The sequence below is a fragment of the Rattus norvegicus genome, chromosome 1 (genome assembly GCF_021556685.1).
Source record: "Rattus norvegicus strain SHRSP/BbbUtx chromosome 1, alternate assembly SHRSP_T2T, whole genome shotgun sequence".
Classification (NCBI taxonomy): Eukaryota; Metazoa; Chordata; class Mammalia; order Rodentia; family Muridae; genus Rattus; species Rattus norvegicus.
This window is the reverse complement of record NC_141534.1, coordinates 132,552,815-132,576,867: the sequence shown is the minus strand read 5'-3', so window position 1 is coordinate 132,576,867 and position 24,053 is coordinate 132,552,815. Positions and strand designations below refer to the sequence as shown.

General features: G+C 48.9%; 1 protein-coding gene across 2 annotated transcripts in view; it reads left to right on the top strand.

The window, feature by feature from the left end:
- Positions 1–23,097, top strand: part of Aldh1a3 (aldehyde dehydrogenase 1 family, member A3) — a 35,151-nt gene extending 12,054 nt beyond the window's left edge. For both annotated transcript variants that reach the window (NM_153300.2, XM_087640464.1), the window contains 10 exon segments: positions 2,001–2,130; positions 2,658–2,719; positions 3,421–3,549; positions 5,240–5,353; positions 6,499–6,601; positions 8,241–8,425; positions 12,204–12,368; positions 14,065–14,222; positions 15,366–15,440; positions 21,238–23,097. In NM_153300.2, coding sequence (NP_695212.2) covers positions 2,001–2,130; positions 2,658–2,719; positions 3,421–3,549; positions 5,240–5,353; positions 6,499–6,601; positions 8,241–8,425; positions 12,204–12,368; positions 14,065–14,222; positions 15,366–15,440; positions 21,238–21,310 — 1,194 coding nt within the window. In that variant the 3' untranslated portion in view covers positions 21,311–23,097.
- Positions 23,098–24,053: the final 956 nt, after the last annotated feature.

The window sequence follows — 24,053 nt, the reverse complement described above, 5'->3', positions numbered from 1 at the left end:
ACCTAATCCAAGGCTCCCAAACCAAAGGAGAAATCCAGGATGGGAGGCAGAGGGTTACCAGGCTCCAAATTTGCCCACAAAGCTCCATCAGTGTCTTCTCTCTTACCTTATCCCAGAAAAGAGCAAGAATAGACAGGTCCCTAGCTTCATGCACACCGTGTTCATGCACTTGGGGACTGTCCAGAATGTCTTTGGACATTCCTGCTAGTACTGGGTTTCTCCTCAGGAAATGAGAGTGGATGCAAATCCACAGGAGCCAAAGATACAGGGCCCTGGGTGCCATGCTGGTCTCCAAGTGGATGAGGTTCAGGGTGAGGACCAGACTCTCAGACCCAAGTTCTGTCATCTTCAGCTGGTCTGAGTCCTTCCTCCTCAGGAACACAGCGAGGATCACCCAGCACCCATCTAGTGCATAAGAGAAAGCTGGTTTGTCCACCAGTTAGCATTCGGGCAGTTTCGCTGCAGTACACTACTTTTTCAAGCCTTTTGTTCCCTGATTGCTTTAACTCGCACACCAGCCCCAAGAAGGTGAAACTGTAAATATCTTCCTTTGACGGCAGCAGAAACTGAGGTGGAAGATGACATCTGAGGGCTCAGACAGTGTCAGTCAGAAGTGATGATTCCTATGGGGAGATGGTTCAGTCAACAGAGTGTTTGCAACATGAGCATGAAGTCTTGAGTTTGTATCCTCAGCACCACACAAAAAGCTAGGCCTGGCAGGATACACCTATGAATGCCAGGGCTGAAGAGATGGAGATAGGAGGATTCTAGAGCTCACCGGTTAGCCAGTCGAGCTAAATCAGTGAGCTCTAGGCTCAAAGAGAGATCTAGCCTCAAAAAGTTAGGTGACAAAGGATTGAGCAGCTTCTACATGCATATGTACCCATACACACATGCATCCACACACACATGAATGTGTACACATAAACATACCACACATGCAGACTGTGGTTGTTTCTGTGGGTTGTCTTTGAGGCAGAGGTCTGACAGAAGAGCCCTGGATATGTTAAGTCTTCCAAATGCCCACATAACAGGTGATAGCTAAGATTCCTGGAGGTTAATGCTGGCTGCTGTTCAGCCTTAGGGAGTCCCGGGGCCCTGCTAGCCTTAGCATCTGTATCCTCTCCGTATCTTCTAATGGGAACAGAGCCATCCAGGATCCAATAAAACATGGACAAGTGCCTTGGGAATGAAGCCCTGGGTTGGAATGAGGAGGCACCTCCCTTCCTCTCTCCAGCATCATCTAGCTCCATAGAGACTTCGACAGGAATTCAGCCCTAGGCGATGCGGCGGGTGGATACTCTGTGAGGCCAGATAAGTGGACATTTCAGCAGAGTGCTCCAAGGGGCTGCTTGTGTGAGAGACAAAGGGGTTTCTTTCACCCAGGCTTGAAATAGAAAAGAATCCCAACATTGAGCAGCGACACCCTTGCCTAGCTTGCCCTCCCTCGTCTGTTTCCGCATCCGGCCAGCCGAGTGCGTGGAGAGCCTTGCATTGTTGGGCTGGTGGCCTGACCCTCCTGAGTTCCATGGTTCTTTCCACTGCCACACTGACCAGCCCAGCTGAGAAGGAAAAACCAGTGCCTTCCCTTTCCGTTTTGTTAAAAGAAGCCATCCTCTTGCCAGCCAAGTTTCTGGAAGCTCCCTAGGGGAACAGGAATTTGTGTGTCTGGATGGTGCCTTGAAGACTGCTGCGCTCTGGATGGAAGACCAAACGCCAGGGCAGATGGCGCACGGCACATGTCCCAATGAGCATCAGTGGAGACAGTGCCCACGTTTGCCAGCCCCTTGCTTCAGACACCAGACGATAAAGGGGGAGGGGTCAGTCCTTGCCCGTACAGGTCCATTTCAATGTAGAGGCAGGTTTTCTGAAGTGGTGTGTAAGGACTGAGGTCTAGAGAGCTATGCTCTGGGGTTGTGCTTTATCCTGAATCCCTCTACTTAACAACTGGATGAGGGGAAAATGCTGTGTCCACAAAAGACGCTGCCTTGTTCTTGCAGACTCTAGAGACCATGGACACCGGCAAGCCGTTCCTTCATGCCTTTTTCGTCGACCTGGAGGGCTGTATTAAGACCTTCAGATATTTTGCCGGGTGGGCAGACAAAATCCAGGGCAGGACCATCCCCACAGGTGAGCCTGCGCAGACTCTGACCTCACTGGGGTCTACTGGGGAATCTAGTCCCCCAGCCCACCCCTGTCCCTTGTTCTTTCCCCTGCAGTGCGTCTGTCCCACGGGCTCTGTCCCCACATAGACCATGCTTCTTCTTCTAGGGTGTTCAATTCATGTTTTGAACTTGAGCCCAAATCACTTCTTTGTGTTACAGATAAGAGCGAGACCTGGGACCCTCGAAGGCTTCTCTATTTCTCTCTTTCAGTTTTACCCAGTGAAGTTCCTTTTTGTTTGTTTGCGTGGTCTTGTTGTGGTTGTTATTGATGTTTTGTTGTTGTTGTTGTTGTTGTTTTAAGACAGTGTCTATTTAATTAGCTCCAGTTTGCCCTAGAACTTGCTATATAGGCCAGGCTGGCCTTGAACTCCCAGAGATCCACCTGCCTCTGTCTCCCAAGGGCTGGGATTAAAGGTGTGTGCCACCATGCCTGGGTCTATATGAACTAATTAACCACGACTGTATTCTTCCCCTGTGTCACCTCTCTTCCAGATGATAACGTCATGTGCTTCACCAGGCATGAGCCCATTGGGGTGTGTGGGGCCATTACACCAGTGAGTATCAAAGTGTCCTTCACTGACTGTTTCTGCCCTCTGTAACGGCCACTGCCAGGGACAGGCTGTGGGCACAGGGTTCGACGTCAGGACTCCTAAGATAATGTAGGGTGTTCGGCAGGAGGCATGGTGAATTCCAGCAGAGTGGCCTCCTTCTCTGGGACAGAGTATCTTAATTGGGCCTGGGACACAGGAATGTCTGGTCACCAGAGAAGAGGGCTTTGCAAACTGTCAGACCTGTCTAGGCAGAGACATGGATCGGTGGCCTTTGGAAGGAAACAGAGCAAGGCAGGCAAGTAGGAGCTTAGGCTAGGATAAGCACTCCTGGCAATAGCAGGCCCCATTCCTGCAGCCTGGGAAACTAAGGGGCTGAGACCTACACAGGTTGAGGAACTCGATACTGCCTATCTGGGAAGCCCTGGGCCACTTTCACAGCAGCTGAGTGAAGCGACAAGGGAAATGTCACCCCTTCGGTAAGCATTTTGGAGGGAGTAGGAAGACACATAGAGTAGAACTGTGCTCTGTTAGTATCTTCCAGGATGGCGCTGAGCTAACACTGGACTCCTGCAGCCTTACATACTCCTACCCTTCAAAGCCCAATCTAGACCACATAAAGGAAGCATCCACAAGGGTAGCTGGGCCCTGGGATGGGGGCACAGTGGACCTGAGCCTCAAGGCCCCTTTCTTGTGCTCTGACACAGTGGAACTTCCCCCTGTTGATGCTGGCCTGGAAACTGGCTCCTGCCCTGTGCTGCGGGAACACCGTGGTCCTGAAGCCAGCTGAGCAGACGCCTCTCACTGCCCTGTACCTCGCTTCTCTCATCAAAGAGGTAAGAAGCCTAGTGAGGAGCTAGACACCATTGAAAGCAGTGACAGCACCACCGGCTCACCGTTCAGAAGGAAGGGCATGGCCGGTTGGCTTAGCTGCACATGGTAGCTGATCTGGAAGCTGCTGTCCTTCACCGTGGTCCGAAAAATAACCTGCCTCTCTCATTAAGGCATAAACCAGTGCTTAGCTCTCTGTGTTTTACCTAGAGCATTGCAAGAGGTGGGTGAAAAATGAGCTCTCCAAACTCCACGGGTCCTGGGCTCGATGGCCATGGGAGGGTGGGAGGGTGGCCTTGCCAGTTAGCGAGGTAGTTAGCTGCAGCTGTGTGTGGGTTCCCAGGAACCTCCCCACCGCAGGGAGCCACAACTCAGGGAAGCAGTGGCCTAGAGGGACACCTGTCAGACACACCTGGCAACATATTTCAGCTATTCCATCATCAGCACGCATGTAGCGAAGATGGAAAGAACAGGAAGAAAGACGAGCTGGGAGAAAGGTGACCGTTTCCCTCCCAGCTGGACCGAGGCAGCAGGGAGGTGTGCACAGTGCTGCTGAGGGAGGCTGGGCTGCTGTAACCAGCTAGAACTCGCCTTCCTCTCACGGGTCACACATGCTTTCATATAAAAGAGACTCGAGCTCTAAAATCACAACGGTTGCAGAATAGTGCCTAGGAAACTTAAGAGTCGAACACTATGCCCTAAAACGCCATTTTAAACATAAAGTCAAAGACAAGACCCTGCGTTGGGAATGGCACCTTCTACCTCCCTAGGTTGGTGAAAGTCTTATTAACAGGGAGGCCTTCCCTGTGTGGGGGTCGTGAGTGTGAGTATGGGAGATCAGCGGTGCCAATCCTGGACGGGCCCAGTGGGGCCAGCAAGGGGAGGCTGTAGCTGTAGTTGAGCAATCCCTGGTGGCTGCCTGCCCCAGTGCTCTAGATTCTCAAACTAAACACACGTACACGCACACGCACAGTCTCATGTTCACATGTTGACACTCATAGGCACACCCAGACTCACATATGATCTTTCACACACACACCTTCACACACCCATTCACTCACTCATACAAACACTCTCACAAATAAAAATGCTTTCACATCCCCATTTTCTTACAGCCCCACACACATATACATAAACATACTCAGACAGGCACATTCGTATGCACGTGTGTACACATGCAGACATACAAGCATGCACACAAAAACACACAGTCTCCCCAACACACACACACACACACACACACACACACACGCACGCACACACACACACAGACACATACACACGCAGGCACACACACACAGACACAGACACAGACACACACACACACACACACACACACACACACACACACACACATGAGGCAGTCTTATCCAAGAGGACCACTGCCACCTAGTGGTATCTCTGAACCTTTGCTCCTGGGCTCTGCTAGGATGATCGACTTCCTGGGTGTGATCAGTTCTCCCATGTGCCTTCATCCCAGCCAGCAGCAGAAGATTAGAAGACCAGCATGGTGGGGGATGGGGGTTGCTGCAGCTGATGTGGGTGCATCCTGGCCAGCGTGTGACCCAGCTGCCCTTAGGGGATACTGTTCTGCTTGGGGACATTACAGGGCTACAATTCTTGAGCACCCCTGAAGATAGGTTTGTAGTAGGTGCTCTCTGTCTGATCCTTTGATACCACTTCTGTCCCTCCCAGGTCGGGTTCCCTCCAGGTGTGGTGAACATTGTGCCAGGCTTTGGGCCCACAGTGGGAGCAGCAATCTCCTCTCATCCACAGATCAACAAGATAGCCTTCACCGGCTCCACAGAGGTAAGCCCTCTTTGTGAAGCTGCTGGCAAAGACAGCAACCAGTCCATGATTTGGGACCCACTGACGGACGTTTCCTTGAGAAGCTCAAATGCTGTTTGCTTCTCTTTTTCTAAACCTACTAGTAAACTATTAGGAAATGTTCCAGTTCCCAAACTAAATAGTTAATAGAGTTTGGAAGCCTTTGAAAAAATAACTGAGAGATAAGATAAAATAAAAATGTAAAACATCCATATAGCAAACAATATCATTAAGACTAAGATGATAAATAAGCTGAGAGAAAACCAGATGTGCAGCATGTAGCTCTCCAAATATTTTTATATCCTTCATATGTGAAGAGCACCTACAAATAATTTTTTTTTAAAAAAAGAGGACAAGCAGAATGATGGGGGGCGGGGAATGGACATCTCTGGTCGGGGAATGGACATCTCTGAGATGTCTAGTCCAGTCAGGAGCCTGCTACCCACCCCATTCCTGCCATCCCCTTTGGCAGCCAGGGTGAGCATCCTTACAGACTCTAATAAGACTCTGGCTTATAGCCACCATTCCCTTGCATGGTATTAAACAGGTCCTGGCAATGTGGACACTGAGCTTAATCCAGCTCAACGTCTCAGGGTCTGCCTTGGTCTCCCAGGTCTTTCCCAGCTCTGAGGTTCTTGGCGCCTGTCTTAACTTGTTGACAGGATGAGTCAGGAGGCACACTGGGCCAGCCAGCCCTGCATCCAGTTGAGGTACTCAGGTCCCAGAGAGACCCTGTCAGGGTATGTGGGAGGGTGGTTCTGTGGCACTACCTCAGCTACTGATTCTCATTCCTCCTCCTTCAGGGGGTTCTAGAAGATGAGCCATCTTTGATGTTTTCCCCACCTGACAGTCCTCTCAAACCAACACCACCTCCATATTGGGGTGGCAGAGTCTCAGCTATTACGGGCAGGAGTGCCAGGTCAAAGCCTGAGTCTCCAGAGTTCCTTAACACCAGGTTCGGCATGGTGCCCCACTGCAGTGACCAGCCTGGCGAGCCAACGCTGTGTGCCAGTGTGATGCATCAGGCCTGGGGTGCTTCACTGGGGCAGGTGACTGGGCTATCCAAAGCCTGCCTGCACACGCTCTCCACATCTAAGAGTTAACCAAGCCTGCTTCTTACCCTGAAGGTTGGAAAGCTGGTTAAAGAAGCTGCCTCCAGGAGCAACCTGAAGCGGGTCACACTGGAGCTGGGAGGCAGGAACCCGTGCATCGTGTGTGCGGACGCTGACCGTGAGTCACTGGGGCCATCAGTCTCCCCTCACTTCCTGGCGTGCATTCAAGACCCGTGAAGAGAACATATACAGAATGGAATGCTTTCCTCATGGGCTGGGCCTACCATTGTCCCCACACAGGTCCAGGCCTATGGAAGGCAGAACACCACTGCTGAGAAGGGCAAGCGTGTGACGTGTGGGTAGTGCAGGGACTGTGCCTGAAGGCTAAGCTCACCTTCCTGTCCCTAAGGAGATAGAGGAGGCTTTGGGGAGCCTGTAGACAGGGTCCAGTTTCTCCTATAGGGTCCCTTCTGGGCTGGAGAAGGAGAAGGCAGGCTCCCCATTTTGGGCATCCATTTTTCTATCTTCAATCTGCTGTCGATGCAGCGTTCTTAGGCTCTTGAAAGAGTTGAAGTGTTTCTTTCTTTTTTGTCTTGGGCCTGACACACCAGAGGACAGCCTTGCTGAATGCCCTGGGTGTAGTTCCTGTGTCTCTCTCCTGGCACAGCCACCTGTACAGCAGCTGGGCACAACTTGTGTCTTGCCAGAGTTGTGGGACACAGTATTAAAGGGTACGCATGTTACTGTTGGCTCTTATGTTCAGAAGAGGGCAGAAAGGACCGCAGTGAGCATTCGCCGTTCTGATAATGGGTCACCTATCAAAAGGTGTGACTCCTTGAAGGCCTGAGAGCACCTATGCCTTGGAGAACAGCCTCCCTCACTGTCCGCTCTGTGCCAGAAGTCCAGTCACAGAGAACAGAGCCTTCTGTTCCACGCTCAGATAAGACTGGAACCGCAAATGGCCCCGAGAAATAATGACACTGGTGCCATTTCTCAGAGATGTGAAGGACTGGTCCCTTTCCCTAACGCTGATTTTCAGTGGGAGGGAAGAGTGAGTAAGAAGCCCAGGGAGGCTGTGGAGAGGGACTGCTGGTCTCTGGTCTGCTCACTGTTGCTACCGGAGTCCCTTTTAGGGTTCCAGACTCCCATCCCAAAGAGCCAGTACTGTTTTGTATTTGTCCCACCTGATGTCCTTTCAGTGAAGGGAACCCGTTGTAGGGGCTGGTTTTCCAGGATCATGAAAACAGAGCCTGTTCCTCCTTTCCCTCCAGTCTTCTCCTCCAGGGAGTGCCATTCTCCCAAATTAAATCCTGACATAATGCTCAGGGTGATATGCAACACTCTGTCACTTCAGTCATCCTTCCTGGTTCCCATCAGGGACCAGAAATTGAATCGATGTCTTCAGGAGAGGACATACTGGCCTCTGGCCCAGATGCAGGGGTGGGGTGCAGGGAGGTCTGAGATCCTTGTGAGACTGTCCTCTTTCAACCCCGCTGGGATACAGTCCCTCCAGGGACAGGAAAGACAGGTTGGGGGATTCCACAGACAGGTGAACTGGAAAGTGTTCCTCCTCTGTACTCATTAGCCAATTAAAGACACCGAGAGACCCTGAGTCTCCAGACTTCCTTAACACAGACTTGGTGAGTCTAAAATCCTTTTCCCCATCCACTCCTTTGGGAAGCGCCGAGAAAGAAAAATTAGTTTCTGAAATGCAGTCATCTGGGCCCTGTTTTCTTGTGGGGGTAATTAGAGTTGCAGCTGTCAGGCCTGCTGTAACAACTTAATCGCTTCCTCTTGCCTCCTCCCCCGACCCCCAGTGGACTTGGCTGTGGAGTGTGCTCACCAGGGAGTGTTCTTCAACCAAGGCCAGTGCTGCACAGCGGCCTCCAGGGTGTTTGTGGAAGAGCAGGTCTACGGGGAGTTTGTGAGGAGGAGTGTGGAGTTCGCCAAGAAGAGGCCAGTTGGAGACCCCTTCGATGCCAAAACGGAGCAGGGGCCTCAGGTAACCCACCAACAAACATGTCCACACACGTGTGGTGGTCCTGTGGGGAAGGAACTAGGCAGAAGTATGGTCACGGACAGGATTTCCCCCTCCAAGGAAAAGAATTAGCCTCTGCTGACCACTGGAGGTTTTTATTTAGAAGCTGAAGGAACTGTTTCTGTCAGGAAATGGAGTTGTATCCACTGGAATCAGGGAGGAGCCAGTGGATACCGATTCAAGGCTATCTGCCCGATCCGGCAGCCTTCTTGATACGGTAACCTTCAAAGCTTGGGGGAGAGAGAGAGTTCCCTGAACCCTGCAGAAGAGGTGGACAGTCAGGGCAATGACTGACAAACGACTCAAGGGCCTTCAAGGCCACATGCATTGTGGCATGAGGTAACCCTCAGAAACCAGAGGGTGGAGAGACTCTAGGGATTGGATTGTATCCTGGGCACGAGGAACAGGTTTCTGCAGGCCTGGTTTGGGGATACAAATAGCTACAACCATGCAGTTTAATAACGTTTGTAAGGCACAGGACCTTCTTACTAACAGTGCGTGAAGCCCATGGATGGCTATTCAAGAGGGCAGCCTGGCCATCCCCGTACCATTGCAGCAGAGAACGGTGGCAACTCTGTCTTTGCCAGACTCCTGCCCAACCCTCAGGTTTCCAATTATATCCAGCACTTGCTCCCTGCTGTCTATCCCAGAAGCACACTGAATTGGCACCAATTGTTTACATGGGAAACTTCTGAGCTCAAAGGAAGCTCTGTGGCTTTGTTCCTTCCAGTCCTTAGTTTTCTCATCTGGGAAATGGAATTAGTAGAAGGTATAGCATCACCAAGAAGAACTCAACAAAGGGAATAGACTTCTTTTAAGGCAGATTCCCTGACTGGCAACTCTGCCCCATGTGATTTCACGGCACCCTCATCAGTTTTCCGTAGCTATTCTGTGTGGGTGATGACTGAGGAAGAAGTGGAGGGGGATTTTCTGGCCACGGTAACACCCATCTTGACTCCAACCCATGTGCTCCGTGGCTCTGGTGTCATTCGTCTCTGGTGGGGTGGCTGTGTGCATTCCTCATGCCCAGCCTCAACCACAAACTCTACGGGCTGGTCACAGGGTAGTCCGTGGTCTCCGTGCAAACATGGCCACAGACCGGAATCGAATCCACAATTGGTAGCATCCTCTGGAGTAGGTGGGAAGCTTTGTTTCCTGACATGTCTCTCCTTTTCTTCCCAAGTCTCTGGTGTGGCATTTCCAGGGAGCGGGTCAGGAAGAGGGTGTCTGTCTATTCTACCCGGGTTCTGCTGTGCGCTGTCCCTTTGGAACGCACTCACGCTGTCTAACTGGACACTATTCAGGATCCTGTGGGTGTTCTTTCCCCTCCCAAGACCTGTAAGGTTTTACTCTGCAAGGCTATCCAGCTGCCTAAATACTCCTGTGAGTCTCAGGCCTGGGGAAGAGCTCGCTGACCTAGATTGGGGGCCGGGACTGGAGACAGCTTGCTAGAACATTCCATCATCTTTTGGGTTAACTTGGCAGCGGAGCAAGGAAGCCACCTGGCCTTCTCGGGATCCGGAGGCGTCCTCCGCAGAGGTCCTGTGGGGGCCATCTTTTCCCACTTCTGGTGCTGTGCCCTGCCCTGTCATTTCCCTTCCTGCCAGATCTTTCTTCCTGTACTGTAGGCACCAGCTGACATTTCACGGATGGCTATTAGATTTAAACAACGTGTTTATGAGGGCTCATGTGGGGAGGGGGTGGAACATGGGTGTGTAGGGGTTCTGACAGGGACCCATGCTGCCTGCAGAACAGATGGGGTCTACCGATAGAACGTCGTTCCAGCCAGCCAAGACCTGAGGCCTGCTGAAGTTCCTATTGTAGCTATGTTGGTCCCCTAGGAGGAGAGAGGGGTTTTGTAGCATAAGGACTATTTCCCCTACATTAAAAAAATGTTTTAAGTGACATTTATTCATTTAATTTGTATGCACATACATTTGTGTGGGGGTGAGGGAGGCTGCACATGTCACAACACATACGTGAAGGCCAGAAGTCGTCTACTTCCACCATGTGGATCCTTGCTGGGCCACCCAGAGAAAGACAGAGAAGGCTGGGAACTGGATGTGTTAGGGTTCCTTTCGTTTCTTTTTGTGGGTGTGTAAGCACGTCGCTCTAGACTCTAACCATGTACAAAGGACTACAGAGAAGGGGTTCACCATTACCATGCCCACCCATTCTCACCCCTCCCCGCAGTGGGGCCCCATGGTCTTTGTTCCTGGAGGACCCCTCCAGGACTCCCTTGCAGGCAGGTGAATATGGTTATGTGCTTGGACTTCCTCCCCATCCCTGTGCGGAAGAGACCACGTTGGCTCCACCATTTGATTCTTTATTGTCCCTTAAAAAGAATCTCAAAGAACCTGAATTGGTTTGCTTACTTTTCATCCTCTTTCTGTCTGTGTGTGTTTGTGGTATTTTCACGTAAGTGTTCATGTGTGTGTGTGCAGCCATGTGCACATATGTGTGCATGTATTGTATGTGTGTAGAGGTCAGGGGTCAAGGTCAGGTTCCTCCTCTGTTGATATCCACCCTATATTTGGAGACAGAATCTGTCTCTGCACCTGGAGTGCACTGAGTAGGTGAGGCGAGCTGACCAGCCTACTGGTCATCTTGTCTCTACCTTCCCAGTGCTGGGATTGTAGCTGTGGGTCACTATGTCCAGTTTTTTTCTGTGGATGCCAGAGAGCCAAAGTCCTCATTTTTACTGACTGAGCCATCTCTCCAGCCCTGGTTTGTTTTTGTTTTTGTTTTGTTTTTTTCCTACTTCATGTTTCTGGAATGAAACCGAGTCTTCTCTCTGGATGTCTCAGTAACAGTGGTTTTGCTTTAAATTCTGTCTCTCTCAGCCTGGGAGGGAAGGAACTGTCTGTCAACCTGGTCACAAAAAGAGCATATGTATTTGAGGAAGAAGACAGGAAGAGCATCTTCCCTGTTGAGCCATCCCCAGAAGGGGTGGCCTTTTGACATCTGGTTAAAAACTGGGTCCCCCAACTAGGTGTTAATCTGTGGCATGTGGCATTGGGCACCATCTAACCAAGAAGGAGACAGCAGAACATAGAACTTTTCTGATCAGTTTGTGTCCCTCCAGCCAAGAAGCAGTCCCCAGACCCTACCATGAGGCTCACTGCACTGCTCCCAGGGGTGTTGTGTCCTTGCTCCCTTCTCTGCACCATGATAGGATAATTCCAATAAGTTCCTACTCCAATCTGTGGTGTTCAGTAAGCAGTAAGTAAATAGGACACCAATAGACTTGAATTTCAGACAACTGAAGACACCTTAGCTTAAGTATATCCCAAGTGCTGTTTGGCATATCCGTGTACTAAAAGCTACCCTATGTTGTGTTTCTGATAGTGACATTGAGCTGGGGATCCCGTTTCTACTTGTTAAACGTTTTTACTTCTTTACCTATAGCAGAAGGGCGAGACTTGAGAGAATGCAATCATTCCTGAGTCTATTTCACCCTCAGCCTTACTTCACACCATGAAGAGGGGAACCAGACATGGGAGTAAGGTCTCAGGATGGAGATGAGGCTGGACGACCCCGCTGTGGCCCTGGGGTTTCGAAGAGTACAGTTTTGTGCCAGAGAGAACTCTCTGACCACAAGGCTCTTTGTTATCTGATCTAGAACTTGACAAGGACATAGAACTGAGGAGGATCTGCTGACTGCGCTGAGAAACACTGAAAGCACGAGACCACGGTCCCCTCCCGGAAGAAAGTAGTTGTAACTCCCTTCTGTGTCTTGCAGATCGACCAAAAGCAGTTTGACAAAATCCTCGAGCTGATCGAGAGTGGGAAGAAGGAAGGGGCCAAGCTAGAATGTGGGGGGTCAGCCATGGAGGACAGAGGGCTGTTCATCAAACCCACCGTCTTCTCAGACGTTACGGACAACATGAGGATTGCCAAAGAGGAGGTAGGCATGGTGTCAGCTAAACACTGAGGCCCCAGGGGTCCTTCAGAGAATTCTGAGGCTCCAGGAATCCCAGAAGGATTTACAGGGCAGACAGTCTCATTTCTGGGTGGCTCTGCTGTCACATGGGGGTCTGGTGCTTCTGGTGAACCCCAAGGCCTGCAGCAGCTATAGTTTTTCCAGCCCTGTTTCCATCCTTGGTTGTACGGTCACTGGGCAGCAGCAGCCCAGGTCCTTCCACAGTTGCATGTACAGCCCAGGGGTGCCATCTCTTAGCCCTTCAGGTATGACCAGGTACCAAACTATGGGTCCAGGAACAGTGGTCACCTCCCAGTCTTTAGACTCTCCTTCAGCAAGTATCCCTATGAGTCCCAGCTATAATTCTCATTGATTTTTTTCTGCCACGTTTGTTCTTGAGAATGATGGAGATTAATCAGACCCCCAGGAAGGTGTAGATCTCCCTTTGCTGCTTTATTCCTACGTTGGACACATAATGGCTGTTTCTGCACAGGATTAGAAAGGAGGGAGTCTGCGGTCCAGTCCAGCAGTTTCTCAACCTGTAGATCGAAACCTCGTTGGGAGGTGGGGAGTCAAATGACACTAAGACCATCTGAAAACACTGATATTTATGATTCATAACAGTAGCAAAATTACAGTTATGAAGTAGCAATGAAAACAATTTTATGGTTGGGGGTCCCCACAACATGAGGAGCTGTATTAAAGGGACAGCATTAGGAAGGTTGAGAAGCAATGGCCTAAACCTTCTGGAGCATGCGAGGGGGATGGACATGGGCTTCCCTGTGAGGGTATCTGATAGTTTCTCCTTGAGGTGTTGAAAGGTCTCTCACCCTCCGTGAAGGTGCAGAGCTCAGATGTCTATGCACTTCTTGTTAATGTTATTTTGTTCTTGCCACTGTTTTGTTCACTTGTTGATGAGATATCCCAAGGGAGCAGAGAAGCCATTCCCAGAGACTGCACTGTCCTAGTGTATAATCCCACCTGCTGCTGTATCACTCACAGCTCCCTTCAGACTCTCCTCTAAACAGGCAAACATGTAGCGTCTCTCTGCTTTCCTTTGCTGGGTGACTATTGTGCCATTCCATACCCTGGGACTCACTGTAGAAGTAGTTTAAGTATCTTCATTACATGACAGAAAAAGACACCAGGAATGAGCTGGGCACGGTGACACACTCCTTTAATCTCAGCATCACGCAGTGGGTAGAGGCAGACAGATCTATGTGAGTTTGAGGCTAGCCCAGTCTATAAGGGAGGTCCAGAACAGGCAGAACTATGACAGAAAGAAATCCTGTCTCAAAGAAAACAAAGAAAATCCTACCAGGAAAGCAGCGTTTACCAACTTGTGAACACCACACCCTTCCAGAGAACTTCACAGAAAGCTATCCAATGCTTTCCTTTTTGTACACCCTACTGTACATGACTCTTCCCAAAGGTCTAAGACTGAAGGTTCTCAGAAACACTGCTGGCACAAAGGAAACATAAATACAGCGTATATTCTCGAATGATCTTTTTTTGTTCCGTCTGAATCCCTTATTCGAATTTCAGTTATCACACATTTATAGAGGTCTGTGGGGTTCTTCTTCTTGAGGGGAGGGGCTCTAGGGCTGTGGAAAGCCATAAAAGCCAGGGTGCCTGCTCAGGGCACCCCGTCTCATCCTTCTCTCCTTGTAATTAATCACAGATTTTTGGACCAGTGCAACCAATACTGAAGTTCAAAAACCTGGAGGAAGTAATCAAAAGAGCGAACAGCACTGACTATGGGCTCACGGCGGCCGTGTTCACCAAAAACCTCGACAAAGCCCTGAAGCTGGCTTCCGCGCTCGAGTCGGGGACAGTCTGGTGAGCCAAGCATGTACATTGGAGCGTTTGTGTTGTCCGAGCTTACTAGTTTTACCTTTCCAGTTTCGTCAGCAGAGCTTATGTGATGTGCTCTCACTGTTAAGTGTTCTGTCGATCGCCCTCTGAAGTGGGTACCCTGTGGCCTTAAGTCCTTCATGTTTCACGTGAAGAGATCAAGGCCTAAAAAGAGATGGACTGGCTGGCCCAGCATTACACAGCTAGTGCAGTTGGCCCTCAGTGTTTAGCTGCAGAGGAATCATTCCTTGCTGAGAGACCAAACTTGATGGCTACTCAAGTCCTTTGTATGTGCAGGGGGCTAAGGCACATCTTCCAGATGGCTGGCTGGCTTATTGTCTGTCTGTCTGTCTGTCCGTCCATCCATCCATCCATCCATCCATCCATCCATCCATCCATCCATCTATTGGTCTATCTGGCACTCTGACCCCAGGACCTGATATGTGCTAAAAAAACATTTTACCACCAAGACACACCCCATCTGTTCTTGCATATATCTACACGTTTTGCAACACCCAATACAATGCCGTGTTGATATTTGTTTATAACATTGATTAGGGAGTAGTAGCAAGAGAAAAAAATAATCTGCACAAAAACTTTGAAGTTAATTGAATCTGAGGGTGCAGAGCCTATGGCTACCATAGGTCACTGGACATAGCCGAGAGGCTCCAAAGCCTGGCCCTTTGACACACCTTATCACACTACCTTTCTGATTTTTGTCTCTGGTGGATTCTTAGTCCACAAGTAACTAAGCTATAAGGTATGGACACGTATTCCCTCGCTGATAATTCTGCAGGGGATATACTCAGTGCCCATCTTTCAGATGAATGAAATGAGACTCAGAGAGGTTGAACTAGCCTGAGTCACACAGTCCAGGAAGCAGAGCTCTGAGGTCAGGCCTGTGTCATTTCACAGCTAACTCACCCCATAGTGCTCTTTCTCAGTACATTTCAATTGTAGTTTCTGGCAGGAAGAACAGGAAGCAGGGTAAAGAGCATAAGGAGTGAGCTGTGCGAGTCATTGAGGCTTTGTCCTAAGGCTGGGCACTGGGTACCACCATGCTCCGGTGTCTTACGATACTGGGGAGTGCTCTCCGGCTGACGCAGGCATCTTTCGCTCTTGGTCTAGGGTCAACTGCTACAACGCATTCTATGCACAGGCTCCATTTGGTGGCTTCAAAATGTCTGGAAATGGCAGAGAACTGTAAGTATTTCTGACCCCTCACTGTCCCCTCTGCCACAAAGGCTGGTGGTCCCTCAGTGGAGGTTGCTCCAGATCTCTCCCTCTTCCCTCCCTCCTTCCCATCCTCGTCGTCTTCTTAGCCCTACAACCAACCTGTAGCCTCAACTTCTTCTCCTGCCCACTGCCATCGCCCTAGGGACATTGTATAGTTCTTAGGTCAAGGTTAGCAGGACGAGGAGGTGGCAATCAACACTCTCACGACACATATCTATCTCCACTTTGGGTAGAGAACACAGGCTGACTCAAGCAGGCTGAATCCGCCCAGAGGAGCTTTCGTACATGGGTGATTCTGCTTCCTTTTGGATACTTTTGGGGGACTGTGTTGTGCCTCCATGGCCTCTGCAGTGCATTCTGAGCCTGAACAAGTTCCTCTGTACCTTCCCTGTCTGGCCTCTGGTGATTCGAGGGTGCACCATCTTGCCTCTGGCCCAGGCTCAAAGTTGGTTGGGGTGTCCCTGAGTGAAGATGCTGGGGTCTGCAGTTGCACACTGTCTCCATTCACCCTGACTGTGGTCCTGGGTTTCGTTAGCCAGTGTGGACAAACATATTAGTAGGCTCAATGTTCCTGGGGAGCCATCTGTGACAACACCCTGAGGCTGTTCCTGAATATTTCTGAGCGGGCATGTTCTCCCTTTTGTTTAAACACTTTGTGTCATTTGTATACAAATGCATTGCCTTTTACACAGTCAGAACAGATCTTGGGCACTTCTCAGCCTGGGCATGAGTGGGGATAGACCAGCTGTCCTGAAAGATTCTTAGGTATGTTGTGGTGGAGAGGGGCTGGCTTCCACTGGTTTTTGACTGATCTACATGGAATTGGGGCCCCTTATTGCACCCCAGTTCTGTTGAGGTCATGACACAGGCCCAGAAGTCATGCGCACATGTGAGCAGAAAGCATAGAATGTTCTTCGTGCCCTCCTTGTCCCTATGACTAATTCACCTGCAATAACTTATTAATTCTTGGCCACAAAGACCCATGGCAAAAGCTTGAAGGTGTTCCCTTGGCAACCTGATATGTCTGCCATTTTAGAGTTTCATAAAGAAGCCTGGCAGTTGAGGATGAGAAGCCAGGGCCAGGGTCATCTGACTTCCCTCCAGAATCCTCCCATGGTAACAATACTGGGGATGCTAGCATTTGCTCAGCACAGACTCTAGAAGTTTGGTGAGAGGCCCTGAACAGTCATTGGTGGCCTTGTAGTCTCTACAAGGTTCATGGGAGGGGATAATGGCTTTCAAGGGAAGACGTGGACTCAGGAGAGTAGTGGGTCCTAAAAGTTGAGAGTAGGGCTGGAGAAACAACTCAGCCATTAAAGGCTAAGCTCACAACAGAAGAGACAGGAGTTAAGATTAATTCTGGTTCCTTGGTCTTGGGTAGCCCAGGGCTTGATAGACAAGAGATCTTTTCCTTTCTTCCCTTTCCTTTTCTTTCTTTCCTTCTTTCTTTCTTCCTTCCTTTCCTTCTTTCTTCTTTTTGAGTTTGTATGGGGGGATTCTGTTTTGTCTTAGAACTGGGACTTGAACTTGGGTCTGAGCTAACCCCTGCCCTAGGAGCCATCGCTGTAAGCCTCATGAGTGAAGCCACCAGAGCTCATGTGGTCCTTTGTCTCCCCTGGTCTCTGTCTTCAGCCAGGCAGGCTGTGAGGGCTAAGGATCTCATATCCCTCGCGGCCTTCCTTCCAGAGGACAGGAGGCAACAAGCACACAGTCCCTTAAGTGCAGGTCCCTGGAAGGACACAGAGTGACCAGAAGGCATGTGGGCACACCTGCTGCCTAGCTTTGTGGTCCCTATGCCTGCCACAGGCTGGCTTGAGAAGCACACAGACTTCAGTCATGCTTCATCCCGTCAGCTGCTCCAGGGACTTTCTTGAATGTCTGGTTTTTTTGTTTTGTTTTTTGTTTTTTTTTGGATTCTGGGCATGTATTTTCCCAAAGCTTTTTTTTTTTAATGAAGTATTATAAAATCATTTGTTAGGAGCCTAGAAACAGCCTTGAAAAATAATTTCTGTCTCCAGTTGTTTCAAATTAATGTCTCCATGCTACAACAAGTTCCCCCTTTTCTATGCTGGAGCACCCTATGGCGGATTCCATGGTTTGTCCCAGATTGATTACTGGGACTGGGCTGGTTACTGGCTACACACCTGCCAGTCCCTCCAGGATATGTTTCTGGGCCAGTCTCGGATGCAGACTGAAAACTCGGTTCCTCTTGGCCCACTGCTTCCTATTTCTTTGATGTAACTAAGGAGCACAGCCTCCAAGCCAGTGAATGGAACCTCATACAACAGAGACGTGGCAAGGTCAGGCCTTCCTCCCTGACCCTCAGTCCTGCTCGTTAGAGGGACCACAGCTCACTCATTTTGTTCAATCACTCATTGGTCCCCACAACAACTATTTGGTTTGATTTTGTTTTTCTAAAGTAATAATAATAATAATAATAATAATAATAATAATAATAATAATAAATTTTTAAAAAGTTAGTTTAAAATTTTTAATAGTGGGAACAAAAGTAAACCAAAAACCAACGCTACTGGGACATGCACTTGCTCGGGCCTGTCTCCTATGACTCCTCAAACTTGACCATGGCCTCCCGGCAGGCTTGTATTTCCCAGCCATGTCTCTGAAGACCTGTAGCTGACAACAGTTTGTCTGAGGCCAAATCCACTGCGGAGCCTATAGGCATGAGACAACTGTAGCCCTACAATTTCACAGAGGACACGATCTTTGGTCTCGTTAATTTTCTTCTCGTGAATATTCCTTGAGCATCTCTACCACTCAGAGCTTGGCGTTGGGTTCTGGGCGTTTGCCAGTGGACTGTTAACACTCCTATTCACCCTTGCCTCACAGATAGGGAGGTTTATTGAAGAAAGGCTGAGCTCCCAGATGGCTTTGGTGACTGAGGTAGAGAGGGCTGGGTGAGGGGTTGGAGGAAGACAGCAGGAACCGGAACCAGGACAACAGATGAGGAAATAGAAAGAAGAATGAGGAATCTACACCCTGTTTCCTACAAAAATGCTGACAAGTCTGAATGTGTCCAACTCGAGCTGCTTTGGGCAGACTCCATCGCTTTTCCTTACTTGACTGGTAAATCATTAACAGGATTTTTTGCAAAGCAACACTACTTTCTCATTTTGAAAGTTCATGGCATATCTTCTATGGCTATGCATAGAAATCCATTCCTCTTCTCTGTTTAATATTGTGGACGCAAGCTGCTTTTTGACCTCAAAGATGGGTGTTGGATATCTCTCAGTCTTTTAGTGAAAGCCTCCTAGAATGGGCACTAGTGTTATTTCCAGAGGATTTTATATACTTCTTTGTGTAAATATTTATGCACATAAGGTGATGGCTTTCAGAATGAATTCCCAGAATTCAGTGCTTAGCCACACGAAAGTGATCCTGTCTCTGTGTGGGTTCTCATTTCTTCAGATGTGAGAGGTTGAGCATCCCTTTCACACCTCCTGGACTTTGTATCTCTTTTTCTGAAAGCAAGAGTACGTCCTTTATGGAATTTTCCCACTTGGTTGTTTGGGTTTCTCAGTGTTGTTTTATAAGAAAGAAAGCTCGATGCACTGATAAAAGCAGTTACATCTTCTTAATGGTGACATTACTTATCCAGCGCAGAGTGAGTGGCCTGTGTAAACTCTCTCTGACTGATGTAACTGAGAAAGCGTGCCGCCATTCCCATGGCACAGCTCAAACAGTCTCAAGGATGCCGATTGTCTTAGTTGGGGTTTTATTGCTGTGAACAGACACCGTGACTAAAGCAACTCTTGTAAAGGACAACATCTAATTGGGGCTGGCTTACAGTTTCAGCGGTTCAGTCCATTATCATCATGGCAGGAAGCATGGCAGTGTGCAGGCAGACATGGTGCTGGAGGAGGAGATAGGAGTTCTACATCTTGATCTGAAAGTCACCAAGAGGAGACTTTCTCTTCTTCACAGGCAGAGCATGAGCACTAGGAGCCTCAAAGCCCGCCTACAAAGTGACACACTTCCTCCAACAAGGCCACACCTCCTCCAACAAGGCCACACCTCCTCCAACAAGGCCACACCTGCTAATAGTGCCACTTCCCATGGGACAAGCATATTCAAACCACCATGCTGATGAACTTGACTCATCTCCATGATTCTGAGCCCTAACGGCTCTTATACCTAAACAGGCATCTGAATCACTCAGAGAATTCACTGAACACGAATGTCTTGACTTCACCAAGGAAATTGATGATACCATAAATATGTTGGCTTGTTGGTACTGTGAAATCAGTGTTGTAGATGATAACACATGTAATCCCATATTCGGTAGGATAGATGGAGCTCTCTCTGAGCTCAGATTGAGGTGTGAGCATCCTCTTTAGAGGCTCTGAGGATTGGATTGCCTTGCCTTGCCTTGCATTGCCCAGCCCCCAGATGCTTACCTCATACTTGGCTGATGGCCTCTTCCAACTTCCCTACCAGCCCAGTGGTACCTTTCTGTGTCTGGTCTCAGTTCTGCTGCCCTCTCTTCTTCAACTATTAAGGGATGCTAAGCCTCCTAAATGACCCAGAAATTAATTAATTTCTCTTCCCCCCCCTTCTTCTCTCTCCCTCTTCTTCTTCCTCTTTCTCTTCTTTCTCTTCCTCTTCCTCTTCTCTTCATCTTCTCTGTCATCATCTTCCTCCTCCTCTTCTTCTCCTTCTCCTTCTCCTCCTCCTTCTTCTCCTCTTCCTCCTCTTCCTCCTCCTTCTTCTTTGTCCTCCTCCTCCTTCTTCCCCACCCCCTCTCTCTCTGAAGTCAGTTGATTAGACCAGCAGCATCTGGTCTCACTTGCTGTGTAACCTAACTTGTGTACTAGGGCAGAGAAGTAGGGTGTGGACACCTTTTAGTATTTTGCCTACCACAGTAGGCCTGGGTGAGGCCCCACAATCTGCATTTCTAACGTTCAGAAGTAAGGCTGATGATACTGGGCTTACCCACAGGATTTGATGTCTGAGAGATGAGGTGGGACTGTGGCTCAGACCTTTAGTACAGAGGCTGTAGAGGACATCTCCTTACCTATTCTAGAACCAGAATCTTTGGGGTTTTTTTTTCCTGCAAGCTCTAAGAGTGTGCTATGGTGGAGTAGCTTCCAAGATGTCTCTGGGTTCTGGGGAGGGAGTCTACTCTGAATGGTCTCGGATGCCTAGGAAAGATCCTGGTCCCTCTAAGGTAGAAGGGAAGGAAATATTCCAAAGACGCTAAGCTGAGGGCTATCCCCTCCCTGTCTCTAGCCTGTGCCAGTGTCTGCTGCCTTTGCCCTGCATTCTGACCCAGCTCCTCTTGAGCCAGATGTCCCTGTGGTCCTCCAAGCCACCTCCTCAAGCTTGGACATCACCTTTTCTGTCTCTGTGAAGAGTAACAAATTATCACTTGAAGTTTGCATAGTCGGTGCAGTTCTCACACCCCAGACCCCAAACCCCCACACCCGTTCAGTGCACAGGCCTCTCTCCTGTAGCGCCTCCCTGACACAGAGAACTCATGTTCTTCAGCTTTCTTCTCTCATTTTCCAAAAGCAAGCCCTTAGTTCTTTTAACTTCACGGAACGCATCACCCACAGGAACTCAGCATTTAAGCTCACATGTCCAGCTCCTGACTCTTACTAAGCGCACTGCAGGGCCTACTGTCTTTACTGTGTCCAGGCACCACACTGTCACAACAACTCCAACACTCACGCTGTCTGACAGGACGTTCAGGCATTGGAAGCATTTTCCCACAACGGTGAACTGACCCCCTTTTCTGTCATCACAGAGGTGAATACGCTTTGGCTGAATACACAGAAGTGAAAACTGTCACCATCAAACTTGATGAGAAGAACCCCTGAGCGGCAGACCGGCTTCTTCCTCAAAATGGACGGCTGATCGTGGCAACTCTAGCTCGCCACGAGCAGAAAGCAGGATGACGTGCTCAGCTTCCCAGGACACTCTCTTCTGGACACTCGATCTACTGGAGCTCAATGGTTTTGATTTTCCTCTCACATTCATGCTTTATGGACCAAACTGTGGGTGGCCAGATGTCATGTGGGAAACTGCAGGCCGCCTGGGGAGGAACTCTTCTCCAGCTCTGACTTTGCCTTGAGACTAAGTACAGGACATGGCAAAGACATCCAGCGCTCTTTACTATGAGCTGGTCTCTGTGGAGTGTCCCATGGTTAATTTAAATGCTTTTTGACCCCAGTAGGGATGTGGAACAAGTTCATGGAATGTTCTGCAAACAAATCTGGTCTGTGGTCTCCTTGGGGTCATCTGTGCACAGAACAGGTCCCTCCTCATTCTGAGGAAAAAGTGGGACTATTCACAAGCAACGGATTAGTGTTGAAGTGAAGGGAGGATTTCAGGGACCCAGTGTGGAGAGGTTAGGGAAGCATATGCCACGCAAAGGCACCAGAAGCCTTTGGTGTGCAGGAGTGCAGGTCCTAAGGGCTGCATATGAACACTGATTCCCCTTGAAAACAGTTCTGACTTTGGAATGACCAAATCAACATCCCAGAGAGTTTGCCCTATGGTTTGAGATGGTCTTCCATAACTAAGGCCTATCTTAGGCAGAGAACTTGTCATCTATGCCACTAAGGACTCATGTAAGAACAACCAGAGCAAACCCTGGGCAATGAAGCCTCACATTTGACCCTCAGAGCCACCATTCACTTTTACAAACATCCCCATCTACCATACTCAGTAACAGGCACGCCCACTTTCTTTTCCTCTTCTCCAGCTCTATTACCTGTTCTAGATCAGGGAAGTTCATGCCACTGAGAGACAGCTGCCACAGCATAGCTCTGTAGTCTTCAAAATCCCACCTGTGCTTCCATTTCTTATTTGGTTAACAAGTAACACCTGGGTCCCATAGGGGACCCGACCCATCAGCCAAGTGACCTAGGTATCTCAGTCAGGCTGTAACATTCTCCCTTTCCTCTTTGATATACCCATAACATGTGCAATTCCATGTTTGAACTCAGAAAGCTAAAATGGTTCCCATAAAGCTTTAAGGATAGAACCAAACTCCTTGGGTCGACTGCTATTTGGATACTTTCACTGTCAGCAGCATGTGCCTCCCTAATTGGACGTGATGCTTACATTTGAGGATTAAAGTTGGGCTGGGCGAGAGTGAGAATTAAGCCTTCTATCATAACCAGCATGTGCATAAGGAAGATGATGTGTGAGTTGGGGCTCTCAGCCCTGTCAGAGACAAGTAACATTCCAATCCCCTTCCTTCCTCCCTCCCTCAGCAATACTATCGCAACTGGTTGAATCAGGATTCGGCCTCGGACACTGAATCTTCGGTATCTCAATAACTCTAGGCACTACCCTTCACCATAGTACACTAGAGGGTTGCTGTCCTTCCGTTGTACAACAATGCCTTTAATATGAAACGTTACATTATTTATAATTGGTATCGTTAATGTATCTTTTTATAGCTGTAAGTACACAGAGGTAGTATATTTAACCTTCTGTAATATACTGTACTTAGAAATGAAAAAAATCTATATGTTAGATTTCACTTCTTTTAAGGTTTACCCCTGTGGTATGGTTTTGAAATCGATTGGACTGGGGATTTTGATCTTAACTTCAGATTGTGTTCAGCAATGAAAAAATAAAGTTGGACATTGAGAAACATGTTTTTTTCACTGAAGGACTAACCCCACTTGAATTCCATGGCAGACCCTTCCTTCTCTTTCTGAGACTTCTGTACAATGTGGCTCTGTTAAGGCAACAGCACTAAGACAGTCACACTCCTCTAGTGGGTCACGCACAGGGCTTTTCCTGACAGTGCCGGCCATTTCTATCATATGGCATGGTCAAGAGCCTCGAGGCTCAGAGGCGAAGTGTAAGGTGCTTTCTATGCTGCCCATGTCCCTTTAAACCACAAAGCAACAATGACAAGGGCAGAAAGTGAGGGTTTGAGAAAAACAGCGTATCCCCAAATAGTGACCATGTGGCTATTTTTGTGACTTTCTCTACGATGATCTAAGGGTCTGGACTTAACTTAGCTGAAGTTCTTAAGGCTTCTAATTGCCACAAAACATCAGTTCCTGGGTTATGGCCTGAATTGATGCTGTAGCCAAAACCTTCGCTGGACTAGTGTAGGTCTGGAAAGATCAAACTGTGAACTTAGCATCACAAGCCCAGGCATCTGACACATGTGACAATGTCGTCCCCTTAAAAAAATGGACCAGATCTCTCTCCTCTGTGCATGTGGTGCTGTAATTTATGGATATGTCATATCTGAGCCAAATGTGAGTGGCGGATGATATAAAAATGACGTCTTCTATTGTCTGATTAATTAGAACAAGCTTGCCTGAGAGCCACTCTAGAGACATGTTTGAGCGTGTGTGTATAAAGGTGTGCAGATGCACTTGTTTGCTGTGCTTCGCCACATTCTCTCAAAGAAGACATTTTGGGATGTCCTGGCTTCACCTCTTGGTGGGTGCCTGCTTTCTAATGTCTACCCCTTGCTAGAACCCATGTAGTAGACTATAATTGTAGGGGGAGATTGAGGGTCTTTAAATCACTTGGGGAGGGGGGGCATCAGTCAAAAGTGAGCATTTGGCTGAATAAAAACAAGTGCCA